The following is a 14,646-nucleotide window of genomic DNA, read 5'->3' on the forward strand; positions in this document are numbered from 1 at the left end:
TCAGAATGTGAGTGAAATCAAGTTATTTGGGAGGCAATCCAGGGCAATGTGACATGGGGAAGAAATGCAGGAAGAAAACATTCCCCATAAAAGTTCATCATCAAGCCAGTTACACTGTTGGCAACAAGAGCCTCATGTCACTGAGGAATTCTGTGAGTCAGTGCAGATGCAGACCATATTAAAAATTGTTCTAAAGCATGGAAAATAGCTGGGGTATTTCTATACCAAGCAGACTTTTTCCAAATCAAGGCTGGGCCTCATTGGAGAGAGACGGGAATAAGTTGTCAGATCCCAAGCAATCCCTTAAAGTAAGAAGTATAGATACTGACAGTTGGAATCAAGCTTATTACTCTGAGCAGATACAAGTAGGACAATGATAGTATCTACTTCAATGGCTAACCTGTGCTAAAAATAACCCAGTACTGCTCTTCTTGACTCAGCAACTCCAGCTTTAAGCACTACATAATTTGTGCCCTTCCCCTAGACTCCACGATTGCATGAGGAATAAAAGATTAACTCTACTGAGTCAAATCAGGAACTCTCTCACAAACATTTGGCCCTACAGTAAAATAGCATTGAGTTGGGTCTAAGAATATGTACTAAAAAGGCATATACACTGTAGGGTTCATAACGTCCATAATAGTCATGAAGAGTGTTAGCAGAAGAATAAGCAGGATGCTGACCCTGTAGCATTACTCAGCAGACATTTCTGAAGCGTTGGAGAGATGTTTTCTGATGGCGTTTTAGCCTGTTTACCTCCCCTCCAAAACTGAGTGTATTTGTTGTGGGGGTAGATAGGAATACAACTCCTTAGGAGAGGACAGTTTCAACCTACCCTTGTCTACTGCAAAATAATCATCTGCTGCATCTAGCCCAAAGATTAGCTCTCCCAGGTTATCTTCATCAGCTGCCTGGCACATTGCAATCATCTTCCCAACTGGAATTTCTTCATCCAGTGTGATGTTGACGGCGTGGTGCAGGGTAGAGTTTGTGGAGGTAACACAAAAGACCCCATTTTCAATACTGAATAAGCTTGTTTTAAGAGAAAAGGTTATTAGTGTGGCACTCACTTGCTGCCTTTTCTATACCTGTGGTGGTAAAGGCGTAGCAAACTGGATAGTGAGGTGACAGGATGGAAATCACGTTCATGACGGATGTATCTAAACACACACTGATCACATAGCTACAGTTTACACGAAACCCTAAGGCTTACCATGGGTTATTCTTTCTTCCCTAAGGGTACTTCTCAGGGAGGTGAGGACCATGCTCGTCTTTAGTTTATAGATGTGAAAAGTGAGAACTGAGGAAATTAAATAACTTCCAGAAGTAAATATCAAGATGATTGAGAGAAGGTTAGCCCATACTCCTTTGTTCTAGAACCTGTGCACATGATTGCTGTGTTCTTCACCTCCTGGTAAGAGTTAACTTGACAGAGCTGCTGACCCTCAGTGTGCGTCTGTAAACTGCTTGTTACAACACTGACTATAATGTCCCTTAAGAGAAAAAAGAGCTAAGGCAGCAACTCAGATACTAAGGATCTACTGCATGAATAACACCTTATTTTATTGCGATTTCAAGACATTTTTATATCTAAAACTATTTTTGCCTTCAATTTTAAATAAGCCTCTTCTTTTGACTCCTTTATCATATGTGGTTGTTTATCCAGTGCTTGCTTATTTTCATTCTCAGCTAAAAACAAGAAAAAAGATGGAAGGAAAGACTATGTTTTCAAGGTCAAATCAAATAATATGTTGTGTTTTCTTACCTGCAGGCAAGAGTAGGGTCCTTATTGTTGACATTGATGAGGGAAATCTTCAGATTTCCAGTATCAAACAATCCTCCAGGATCAACCACTCTAATAACCAGTGAAAAACTAAAGGCACAGCCACAAAAAAAAAAAAAAAAAAAAAAAGACAACAAAGACTTCATAATAAATAGTAGGTATCCATAAAAGCAGAACCTATCAGACTTAAGTAACCACCTGGAGCCATTGACTCCTCTGGTGAAGATGTCAGTCTGACCAGTTATTTTAGCAGTTGGCAATGGCTAACACTTTCTAAAGAAACAAACGATTCAAATCACCTGACAGAAGAGGCAGTAATGTTTAAAAAGTTCGCCAAGTGCAGGCTTTGGCAAAAACACATCCTAAAATTGGAACAGAACAGATTAGCATGGACCCTGCATACGATGACATACAAATTCCTGAAGTGTTTGATTTTTTTTAAAGTTGGTTAAACCCTGTACGTAGGTGTGCGGTTGGGGAGCTATGGAAATTTCTTAGTATTTTGCAGCAATGTACCATTTAAAGAGTAATTTCTTTTATTAAAAATCAACAGGTGCCAAGGACAAAGTGTTAGAAGTGACCCCAGCGTGGTAGAACACACTTGCCATGCTGCCATCCAGGTGGCTGAGGCAGGAGGATAGAGATTCTAAGGCAATAGCTATAGAAGACTTAAGCATACAATTAAAAAACAGAAGAAGCCTTCAAAACATCAGGATAGTTACACGACTAATGAGTTGTTATTTCACAGAAATGGGGGGGTGAGGAAAATAAAACTTTCTTATTCAGTAACAACTGCTTTCATCCCTAGACTGTGATCTCCTTGTTATCATTTAACTTCTAGTATGCCCAGCGCTGTTCAGGTTTGATCCCAACAAACTCCAGCTCGTTGAGAGAGTTACTTTCTTCTTCTGAAACACACACACACACACACACACACACACACAGACACACAGACACACAGACACACATTCTATTTTAACTTGAAATATACATGTAATTGAAACCAAAAGACCATTTTCTTCTCTCTATAACACTGTATAACCACTTTTCAATTTATTTCATAATTTCTATTTTTAAAATTTGGTGAAGTATGAAAAATATTGACAAAAACCAAAAAGCCAATCTACCTTAAAAAATAAAGACATTTTAAGAAAATAATTCTAACCAACACGGCACATGCCCTTACTTCTAGCCCTTGAGAGGCAGAGGCAAGTTGAACTCTGTGAGTTTAAATCCAGCAGGTCTACATACTGAGGTCCAGGCTAACCAAGACTACACGATGAGACCCGAATCAAAATAATATAATCCTGAGAAGTCTGAGCTACAAGAACAGGAATGTAGTATGAGCAATATTCATAGCACTATAACTCAAACTCAGATTTTGTTTTGCTGTGGCTGGATGATGAAAGAAAGCGTGAGTGTGAAGCTACAATGATCTTTCCTAACATCCTCATCAGAATCCAGGCATGTCATTCCATAACCCTACTCCTCCTCTCAAGAAAAGGACTTTGAATTTTTAAATATTAAAAGCCAACAACTGAAAAAAATTAACTGGGCATTAGTGAGATGTCTGTACAGGTAAATTGATTGCCTCTGCCTGAATTTGACCCCTAGAACTCAAAGAAGATGGAAGGAGAGCACTAATATCATAATGTTGGTCTCAGGTCTCCACAGCCATGTGTGCCCTGTCATACATCATGCCTATACACAAAACAAAGGTTGCTAAAGACAAAGAAAACTGATTCAAAACCAGCCTTTAATCCACATTTTTCCTTACTTCACTAAAGGCCAACTCAGCAATCCAAACAGCGTTTCAGGAAGGAAGGAAGAAAAGAAAGAAGGAAGGGCGGGCATGAGCACTCGCAATGAGAATAGACGGCCATTTTGTCCAAGCAGCCATTAGTACTCATTCTGCAATCAGAGCTTCAGTTTTCTACTCTTGGTTCCTCTGGTTTCAGCGATGATAAGGGAAAAAAAGAAAGTTTTCATTTTTACTTAGCCAGAAAAAGTTCTGCTTCCAAACTTTAGTTATTTTGCATGTGCTAACTAATTTTAAGATTCATAAATGCCTAGGGTGTTTTTGTTTTGGTCTAGGACAGTCTGGTATAATCTAGGCTTGCCTTGAACTCCTTATGTGCTCAGTGTTGCTCTTGAAATGTTGATCTTCCTGTCTCCCTACCTGGTGCTGAGATTGTGGGTGTAGACCAGCACCCCTGGTTGATGCAGTGCTGAGGATCCCGAGACCCCATGTACACTACACAGTCTAGCAACAGAGCTACATCCCCAGCGCCGAGACATAAGATTATCTTGATGATGTGTTTGTGGACTTGGAATCTCCTTCAGTGGGACCTGATCCAGGACACGTGTGGGCAGCTACTCTCTGCTGGGCCTTTGCTATCCAGGATGCTGCTCAGGATGTTTTCCATGCTCATCTTTCATTGTAGGAAAGAATCACTTATGAAAGGCAGGAGAAATTTTATTAGAATGCCTTCTGAGTCCACTTTTCCTATGAAGCACTTTGATGCAAAATATAAAACTGAAAGGGGGTAGCCATTAAGTCATTATAGAAATAAAAGATGCTAACTTCAGCCAGTGATAACCTGCTTACCTGATGCAGAGGGAATAAGAAAATGACAGAGCACTAACTTTTCAAGGATGCTGATTATTACGTTAGAAAGCAATTCTATATTACAGGTACCTGGAAAGGCGACCTGCCCACTTCCATGGCAGGTTTCAAATAAAACTAGGAAAATAATCTTCAGGCTTCACTCTGATGAAAGCAGGTGATGCAGAGAGGGCCCCCACGGACACCCGAAGCATCAAAGGTACAGTTACAAATGAATGCTAATCTCATTTTTAAGGCAGTACCAAGAGCAACTTCATGTGAGGGCACATTAAGATCAGAAGAGGAGAAATTTTTTCAAAAGCAGAGCTACAAGTCAAAGGACCCGTATTTCCAGAGAAAACCAGCATAGCTTTACCTTCTCATGCCCCTCTCAAAATCCAAAGCTGTTGCTGTGGAAATTGTCCCAGTGCTATCAATGGTGAAGCTGGAGCTTTCCGGGGAAATGAAGTACTGTTTGTTGGATAAAAAAGAGAAAACAAAATATTGCAGAGACACAACTGATTCCCTGGTTCTTCAACCCCTAAATGCCAACTCTAAAATCTCTGTGTACTCTGGGTGGCTCATCAACCATGGGTACCCAGCTTATAGATGCTCAGAAGATATTGGCAGCTGGTTGTTGTTGTTGTTGATGATGATGACGAAACTGTATTGTAGTTAACTGACTTCAGATCAGACAACATGCTCTTAAATGCTAAAAAGAACAAATCAAACTTTTCTGATGTCTACATTGCCTGAGTATTTCTTATAGTACCCCTCTCAAAGCTAAAAGTAAAGAAAAAAGAGTTCCATTAGGAAACGATGTCAAGTGTTTAATGAAGACCGAGATAATCTGCATGGGTGGTGAGCATAGGTTTGGGGATCTGGGCCGGACCCAAGGAGCTAAGAAATCCTTAGCATCTGCTCATTTGATTTTGTCTGTACAATGTTTTATCAAATCTTTCCATGCCTTTCTGACTTTTGACCTCATCTACCTTTAACCTGTTTTGTTAAGTACTTCAAAATCAAGGGCATCCTAGGTCATGGGTGCAGACGTTCTCCCATTTCACCAACAGGAAATCCAAGGCTTGGAAAATTCCAGTGGTTTGACCTTGACCCGAATCCCTAAGACAAGCTCCTGCTCAATGGAGCAGATGAGGCAGGGTTACTAATATAGGTGAGCAGAAACTTATAGAAAAAGCCAGGAGCACAAAAGAAAAACCTGCAAGAGCCTCAATATGAGGGATTAATTATACCAAGTGCTACTGACTTAATCATCATGCACACCCAGGGATAATTTAATAGAGAAAATTAAACCCAGAAGGACTGAAAAGCAGACTAAAAATCATTTGGAGAAGTTAGTGACCTTTACATTGATTGATTTTCTGATGAATCACCATATTCTGACTAATTTCAATTCATGCCTTCCATGTCTTCCTGTCTAAATAAGATGGAGTTGATTGTTGCTACCTCTGTGGAGCGATGCAGAATATTAGCATGCAGGAATGGCAGGCAAATTCATCACATACTTACTTTTAGGACAAACATAGAAATAATGATGCCAGATTAATAAGGCAGTGACAGAAGATGGCTGGAAACTGAATGATCTAAGAGGCCCACCATCACTGTCTGCCTATATACACTCGCATTTCTGTTGGTAGCTACTCAAAATTTGCAACTTCAAATTTAAGTGTTACATGGTTATCAACACTTTTTCTTAAAAAAATATGTATATACATTAGAAAGTTGTGTCTTGTATGGTTGAGTTCCCATAAAATAAAGTACTCTTCAAAAGAAGATCTTTCTGGTGCTGATATGAGCAACTACTGATGTTCAGGGAAGACTGGAAATGGTGGTTGCTAAGCAGCGAAAGCAATCGCTAGGAAGGCCACCTGAATGAGAATGCCTTGAACAGGAAAGCAGTCTGAGGGATGGGAAATTAATTCTCTGGGGCGAGGCAAATCATACTCAATGTCCTGGGTCTTTTCCTTACCGGGATTTAGTCTGTAATTGCCGTAAATTTATGGAGAATTATTTGACCATAAAAGTAACACCAGCTGCCCGCCCCCTTCTCAGATTACAAGACATGAGAACATGTTCCAGGGCCCAGGGGATGCAGAGGAGGGGAGTGAGCTTACAGTCTACCTGAAAAAAAATTAACCCACTTTATTCCCTTCTTTAAATGACTTCTTTATGACTATTTGTTCTCAAGGCAGCTTGGGAAGTAGAAACGTCTGACCTAAAGTTCAGGAAGAATTAAAAGTCCAAAGCAGGCTACAGAAGCTATGGTTGGATCTTCCCACACCTTGAGTATCAGTCATTTAACAATAACTGGGTAAGTAGATAGAACACAGGCAGTAAGAAGGAGAAGAAGCAAAAAATAATGAAGAAAAAAGTTAACTGTTTTGGAAATAAAAGGGCAAGGTAGGGCTGGAGTGATGCCTCAGAGGTTAACAGCCCTGACTGGTTTTCCAAAGGGCCTGAGTTCAATTCCCAGAAACCACATGGTGGCTCATAACCATCTATAATGAGATCTAGTGCCTCTTCTGGTCTGCAGGCACACATGCAGGCAGAATACTGTATAAATAATAAATAAATAAATAAATAAATAGATAAATAAATAAATAAAATCTAATAATAAAAGGAAAAGGCAAGATAAAGGAGTGCTTGTGGAGAAGGATAGCTAACATTACTTTTTCCTTTTTAAATTTATTTTTTAATTTATTACAATTTATTCACTTTATATACCAGCTGTAGACCCCTTCCTCATCCCCTCCCAATCCCACCCTCCCTCCTTGTCCTCCCATGTTCCTTTCCCCAGTCCACTGATAGGGGAGGTCCTCCTCCCCTTCCATCTGACCCTAGTCTACCAGATGTTAATCAGCTAGAGGTCCTGCAGAACCTCCAGACATAATAGACTACTGCCATTGTTCTCTACTGCCATGAAGAACTTAATGGAAAGACTTTATTACTAAAGACACGACACGCTTTAGTCACAGGACATAGAGAAAGCAAGATGGTACCTACCTGGAAGCGGCATCCCTACTGGCTGGCTTTTGTAATGATGGAAGGTGCTATTCAGGCTTCTGGGAGGGAAAAGAACTTGGCCCTTCTCTTTGTGTAAGTAGGGTAAAATCTCAAAATAGTTTTGATTTTCATTTCCTTTATTACCAAGGACATTGAACATTTCTCTAAGTGCTTCTCAGCCATTTCAGCTTACTATTTCGGGAGTTCCCTGCTTAGATCTATACGCCATTTTTAAATTGGATTATTTGTTTTCTTGAAGTCTAGTTTTTTAGTTCTTTATTTGTTTTGGATACTCTCCCTCCATCAGATATGTAGCTGATAAAAGTATTTTCACATTTTGTAGGCTGCTGCTTTGTCTGAATGAATGTCCTGTGTCACACAGAAGCTTTTCAGTTTCATGTTGGTTTTAGTGCCTGTGTTAATGGTGTTTTGTTTAAAAAGTCTTCTCTTGTACCAATGAGTTCAAGGCTATCCCCCCACTGTCTCTTTGAAATTGCATATATCTGGTCTTATGTTGAGGTCTTTGTTCTATTGGAAGTTGAGTTTTGTGCAGGGTGATAAATATGGCTTTATTTGCATTTTCCTACATGTAGCCATCAATTTTGGCCAGCATCATTTGTTAAAGATGCTGCCTTCTTTTCTAGTGTGTATATCTGGCTTCTTTATAAAAAAACAAGTGTCCATAGATGGGTAGATATTTGATTCCATTAATCAGTATGTCTGTTTTTGTGCCAGTATTATCCTGTGTTTATCACTATAGCTCAGTAGTACAACTTGAAACCAAGTATGGTGATACCTCCAGCAGATTTTTGTTGTTATTGGTTGGTTGGGTTGGGTTGGGTTGGTATTTTTGTTTTTTTTTTTTTTTTTTTTTTTTTTTTTTTTTTTTTTTTTAGGGGGCGGATTAGTTATTCAGGAGGTTTTAACTATCTTGGGGGGGGTGTTTCCAGATTAACCTGAAAATTGTTTTTTTAAGGCTTGTGAAGAATTGTGTTGAAATTTTTATGGGGATTGCATTGAATCTATAGATTGCTTTTGGTAAGATGTCTATTTTTACTATGTTAATCCTACTCATCCATGATCATGGAAGATATTTCTATCTGATATCTTCTTCAATTTTTTCTTTAAAAATGTGAAGTTTTTATCATACATTTCACTTGTTTAGAGTTACCCCAAAATATTTTATGTCTTTGAAGATTATTGTAAAAGTGTCATTTCCCTGATTTCTTTCTCAGTTTGTTTGCCAAATTGAATATAAAAAGGCTACTGATTATTTTTGTATCCAGCTACTGTGCTGAAAGTGTTTATCAACTCTAGTAGTTTTCTGCTAGAATTTTAGGGTCATTTATGTATATTATCATATCATCTGCAAATAGAGAACTTTGACTTCTTTCCTTTCTACTTGTACCCCATGATCTCCTTCAGTGGTCTTATTGCTCTAGCTAAGACTTCAAGTACGATAAGAATAGGTCTGAAGAGAGTGGACAGTCTTGTCTTGTTCCTGATTTTAGTAGATTTGCTTTGAGTTTCTGTCCATTAAGTTGATTAGGAGCTTGCTGTAAACTGCCTTTATTATGATTATGTAAGTCCCTTTTATCCCTAATCACTCCAGGACTTTTATTATGAAGGGTCATTCCTACATCTAATGAGATGATCGTGTTTTCTTTTTTTTTCTTTCAGTTTGTTCATATGATGGATGGCACTTATCAATTTACATATGTTGAACCATCCCTTATCTGTGGGATGAATCCTACTTGATCATGGAGGTTGATCTTTTTTATGTGCTTTTATATTCAGTTTCCAAGTATTTTATTGAGTAATTTTGCATTTATATTCATAAGTGAAATTGCTCTGTAATTCTTTGTCTTTGTTGGGTCTTTATGTGGTTTATTTATCGGGGTATTATGTTATTGTATCCTCATAAAAATAATTGAGCAATGTTTCTACTGTTTCTATTTTGTGGAATAGTTTGAAGAATATTGGAGTTAATTCTTCTTTGATATTCTGCTAGAATTCTGCACTAAAACCATCCCTAGGGATTTTTTTTTACAAGACTTTTAATAACTGCTTCTATTTCACTAGGGGTTATAAGTCTACTTAAATTGCTTATCTATTTGATCTTGATTTAATTTTGTTAGGTGATTTATATTAAGAAGTTATCCAATTCTTTAGATTTTCCAATTTGAGGGAGTACAGGTTTTAAAGTATGTCCTTATGGATTTCCTTGGCCTCTGTTGTTATGTCCCCTTTTCATCTATAATTTTGTTAATTTGGACCTTCTATCCTCACCTTTCAGTTAATTTGGCTAAAAGTTTGTCAATCTTATTAATTTTCTCAAAGAATGAACTTTTTGTTTCGTTGATTCTCCGTATTGTTTTGCTGTTGTTGTTTTCTTTCTGTCTTGCTAATTTTAGCCCTGAGTTTGATTATTTCTTGACTCCTTTGGGGCATTTTTTTTTTCTGTTGTTCTAGAGCATTCATGTGTGCCACTGATCTAATGTGCAATTTCTCCAAGGTTTTGTTTTTTATTTTTGTTATTATTTTTGGGTTTGTCTTGCTTTTCTTTCTTGCTTCCTTCCTTGCTTGCTTGCTTTCTTTCTTCCTTTCTTCCCTCTTTCTTTTTTCTTTCTTTCTTCTCTCTCTCTCTCTTTCTTTCTCTGTGTAACTCTGTGTTTCTCTGTGTAACTCTGACTGTCCTGGAACCCACTCTGTAGACCAGGCTGGCCTTGATCTCAGAGATCAAACTGCCTAACTCTCTGAAGTTCTGGGGTTAAAGGTGTATACTGTCACTACCTGGCTCCAAGTATTTAATGTAGGCTTTTAGGGCTATGAACTTGCCAACTAGAACCATCTTGGATGTGTCCCATAAGTTCGAGTATGTTGTGTTCTCATTTCTGTTTAATTCCTTAAAAATCTAATTTATTTATTACTGTCTTCACCAATTTTTTTATTCAGTAGAAAGTTATTCAGTTTCCATGAGTTTGTAAGATTTCTGTTGTTTCTGTTATTGTTGATCTTCAACTTTAATTGACGATGGCCAGATAGAATGAAGGGTGTTATTTAAATTTTCTTTTATCTGTTGAGATTTGCTTTGTGTCCAAGTATGTGGCTAATTTTGGAGAAAGTTCCATGAAGTGTTGAGAATTTACTTAAAAGCATATTCTTTTGTATTTGGGGGAAATGTTCTGTCAATATCTGTTAAGTCCAGTCGGTTTAAAACATCTGTTAGTTCAGTATTTCTCTGTTTAATTATGTCTAAATGACCTGTCTACAGAGCAGGGTATTAAAATTTTTTACTATCATTGTGTGAGGGTCAATATATGATTTAAGCTATAGTTGTATTTCTTTTATGAAGTTTATTGTTCTTTTGATTGTTGTATAAATGTTAAAAGTTTTCAATATCCTCTTTGTACACTTTTTCTTTGATTAGTATGTACTGACTTTCTTCTGATTAGTTTTGCTTTTAAGTCTCTTTCTGTATATTAAAATGACTACACTAGCTTGTTCTTAGGTCCATTTGCTTGACATATTTCTTCCATCCTTTTACCTTGAAGTGATGTTTATCCTTATGTTAAAGTGTGTTTCTTTGATGCAGCAGAAAGATGGATCTTGTTTTCATATCAATTTTTTTAGTCTGTGTCTTTTTATTGGAAAATTGCCAATATGTTGAGAGCTATCAATTAGCAGTGTTTGGTAATTTTTGTTATTTTGTTATTGTGATGTGGGTTTCCACCTTTTTTTTTTTTTTCTTTTTTTCTTGGGTGTGGTTATGTTTCGAATGTAAACCTGTTTTGTTTTGGTCCCAGGTGTGGTATTTGAAACTGATTCAGATGTTCCTTAACAGCAAGACTGTTTTGCCTCACACAGGCTCTGAGGGGAGCTCTTTACCAGCTGCAGATAGTTTAAATCTGAGGACCCTGGAGAGAGAATCAATGGCAGAGCCCAGGAAATGTTAAGCTCCAAGAAAGAACAATGCTGTTCCTGCTTCCCCCTTGCTACTCCTGGTTGCTGTGGTGAGACCACAAGTTGGAGATCTTGAAACAAGGATTGGACTGGCTCCAGGGAACCTGATGACTAACAGGAAGCAGCTAAGAAAATGCACCACCTTTCCCACTAACCCTTTCTCTCCCCTACCTGGTGTTGGAGTGTTGGAAGGGATTGTAGGGAGAAAAAGATATAAGAAATGTAAATAAAAGAGGTTTTTTTTTGTTTGTTTTTTTTTTTAACTAATGACAACATGACTATCCTCTTTAGGTTGAAATTTTCCTTCTAGCACTTATATATTTAAGTCAGGGCTTTTTGTTGTTGTTTCTACCTTACAGGTTCTTTGAATACATATTATGACTTCCAATTTTGGTTTTTTATAGAATTTATGTGTGTGTGTGTGCATCTATATGTGTTTCTTGTGCTTTTTCTTTGGCTATTCTGTTTTGATTGTTTTGTTATATTCTAATTAGTTTGTTTTTTATTTTATTTTATTATTGTATTTATTAAATTATTTTATTTATGTTATTATTTATTTTTTTATTTTATTACTTTATTTTGTATTTATTTCATGCCTGATTTGTTTTCTTTTGTTTGTTTGCTTGTTTGTTTGTTTTCTGTTCTTGTTTTTCTTTTGAGACAGGTTTTTTTCTCGTAGCTTTGGCTGTCCTGGCCCCACTTTGTAGACCATGTTGGCCCGGAACTCACAGACATCTATCTGTCTCTTCCTCCCCAAGTGCTGGGATATCAGGTGTGCATCACTGCACCTGGTTTGTTTTTTGTTTTGTTTTGTTTTAAACAAGAGGTAGAGAGAGTGTGGAACCAGATGGGAGGAGAAGTGGGAGGAAAATGGGAGGAGCAGGGGAGGAGAAACTATATGCAGAACATATTGTATGAAAAAATCTATTTTCATTAAAAGAAAACAAAGACTACATAATGTTGGGAAGGAGAAGTGGTGGAGAGATAGGATAAGAATTAGAAGGAAGGGAATTGGGGTGGATTTGATCAAAGTACATAGAATATATGTATGAAATACTCAAATAATAAAAATACGAGATTAGAGAAAGAGGAAAAACAAGATCATTGTTTTCCTGAAACACTTAGCATTAGAGAACATTTGTGGAGTAACCTCTGACAAGCAGTCCGTGACATCCACCCTTTGAGACTGTGATACCAGTGTGCTCTACAAACGTGTTGGGCCTCATTCATGAGTATCCAGGGATCCATGCAACCTCCAGGTCACAAATCAGATCACGAGGCTAACCCTTCACATGTTTCATCTAGCTTAATCCTCATTATAACCCTGAGACAAGGTTTCTAATAATTATTTTATAATGAAAGAAACCAAGTTACAGAGAAACTATAAGACTTGCTTAGAGACACAAAGCCAAAAGGCAGAAGGTCCAGATTCTAACACATACTATATAAATTCTGGATGTGCTGATGTGCTGATACACTCTGTCTCATTTGCCTAACTAACCCATGGAAATATGAAACACAGAAAAGTGGCAGAAGCTACCCAAAGAGATTGGGAAGAGCACAGCTACGGTCCACTACAGTCCCTATACTGTCCATACTGTCATATGTTACAGAAGCAGAAATCTTACTGCCCCATGTTCTCTAGGAACATGAGAGGAAAAGACTGTTTTAACACAAAATTGTTTGTAACTGTAATAATTAGTGTGAATTGTCAACTTGTAAGTATCTAGGACTCAGATGGGAGATGAGCCTCTGGACATGCCTAGACTGCATTAATTGTGGTGGAAAGGTCTGCCCACTGTGGGTGATACCGTTCCCTCTGCAGGAGATCCTGAGCCAGATAAGTGGAGAAGGGAAGCTGAGAGGCAGTCTGCATGCATTTACTGTTCTTTTGACTTCCCTGCCATAATTATAACCTCAATAATACCTTTTCATCCTGAAGTTGTTTTTGCTGAGTATTTTGTCATAGCAACAGGTAAACAAAAAAACAACAAAGAAAAAACAAACAACAAGAACAACAAAACTAAGACAAGGACACCTGAAGTATTGCACAAAGAAAAAAATTTAGTCCAAGTGGAAGAAGGCTCATGTTCAACAGATGATGCTTCCTGTCAGCAAGTGAAAGAACACCACAAACAATCAGAGAATAATGTCCCAAAACATTGTGTTCATGGATAAAATAATGAAATAAATCTTCCCAAAACTAATTATTATATTTTAATTTTTAGTCTTATAAAATTTTCTTTTCTTTTTTAATTTGTTTAATTTATTACAATTTATTCACTTTGTATCCCAGCTGTAGCCCCTCCCTCATCCCCTCCCAATTCCACTCTCCCTACCCCTTCTCCATGCATGCCCCTCCCCCAGTCCACTGATAGGGGAGGTCCTCCTCCCCTTCCATCTGACCCTAGCCTATCAGGTCTCATCAGGACTGGCTGCATTGTCTTCCTCTGTAGTCTGGTAAGGCTGCTCCCCGCTCACGAAGAGGTGATCAAAGAGCCAGCCACTGAGTTCATGTCAGAGACAGTCCCTGTTCCCCTTACCAGAGAACCCATTTGGACGCTGAGCTGCCATGGGCTACATCTGTGCAGGGGTTCTAGGTTATCTCTATGCATGTTCCTAGGATAAACATACTAAAATCTGTACACCTAAAGAAGCTAAACAAGAAGGAGGACCCTGGGTAAGATGCTCAATCCTCATTCAGAAAGGCAAACAGGATAGATATCAGAAGAGGGAGAAAACAGGGAACAGGACATGAGTCTACCACAGTGGACCTCTGAAAGACTCTACTCAGCAGGTTATCAAAGCAGATACTGAGACTCATAGATAAACTTTGGGCAGAGTGCGGAGAATCATATGAAAGAAGAGAGAGATAGACGTGGAGGGGACAGGAGCTCCATAAGGAGAGCAACAGAACCAAGAAATCTGGGCCCAGGGGTCTTTTCTAAGACTGGTACTCCAACCAAGGGCCATGCATGGAGATAAAATTTTCTTTTAAACATGGGTATTTTTGCTTCTTTCCTCTTCTTGGGCCTCCTATACAGTGTTGACTTTAAACAGGCCAGTCATCAGTAGATCTTCATTTGCCTTGTATGAAAAGACTTAAATTATTATTACATCTATGTGTAAGAAAATCATTGCCATATCTTCATTTTCCTTCACTTCACATATCCTGCAAAGAGTCACACAAATAGGCAACTGTGTCTTTATACAATAAAGCCTTAATTCATAAAAAAAAAATCATCAGACTCTGTACATTTGCAATTGATAA

The 14,646-nt window shown here is 38.0% G+C and overlaps 1 protein-coding gene and 1 pseudogene across 1 annotated transcript in view; one reads left to right on the forward strand and one right to left on the reverse strand.

The window, feature by feature from the left end:
- LOC110557700 (cadherin-related family member 3-like) overlaps window positions 1–14,646 on the reverse strand; it is a 79,267-nt gene that overhangs the window by 37,705 nt on the left and 26,916 nt on the right. The window contains exons 5-7 of the mRNA XM_060391715.1: window positions 4,765–4,859; window positions 1,766–1,873; window positions 836–1,032 (exon numbers count right to left, since the gene is read on the reverse strand). Of these exons, the coding sequence (XP_060247698.1) occupies window positions 836–1,032; window positions 1,766–1,873; window positions 4,765–4,859 (400 nt within the window). The remainder of the gene's footprint in view (window positions 1–835; window positions 1,033–1,765; window positions 1,874–4,764; window positions 4,860–14,646) is intronic.
- On the forward strand, window positions 2,127–2,222 carry LOC132656664 (U6 spliceosomal RNA; annotated as a pseudogene).

The sequence above is a fragment of the Meriones unguiculatus genome, chromosome 9, assembly GCF_030254825.1.
Source record: "Meriones unguiculatus strain TT.TT164.6M chromosome 9, Bangor_MerUng_6.1, whole genome shotgun sequence".
Classification (NCBI taxonomy): Eukaryota; Metazoa; Chordata; class Mammalia; order Rodentia; family Muridae; genus Meriones; species Meriones unguiculatus.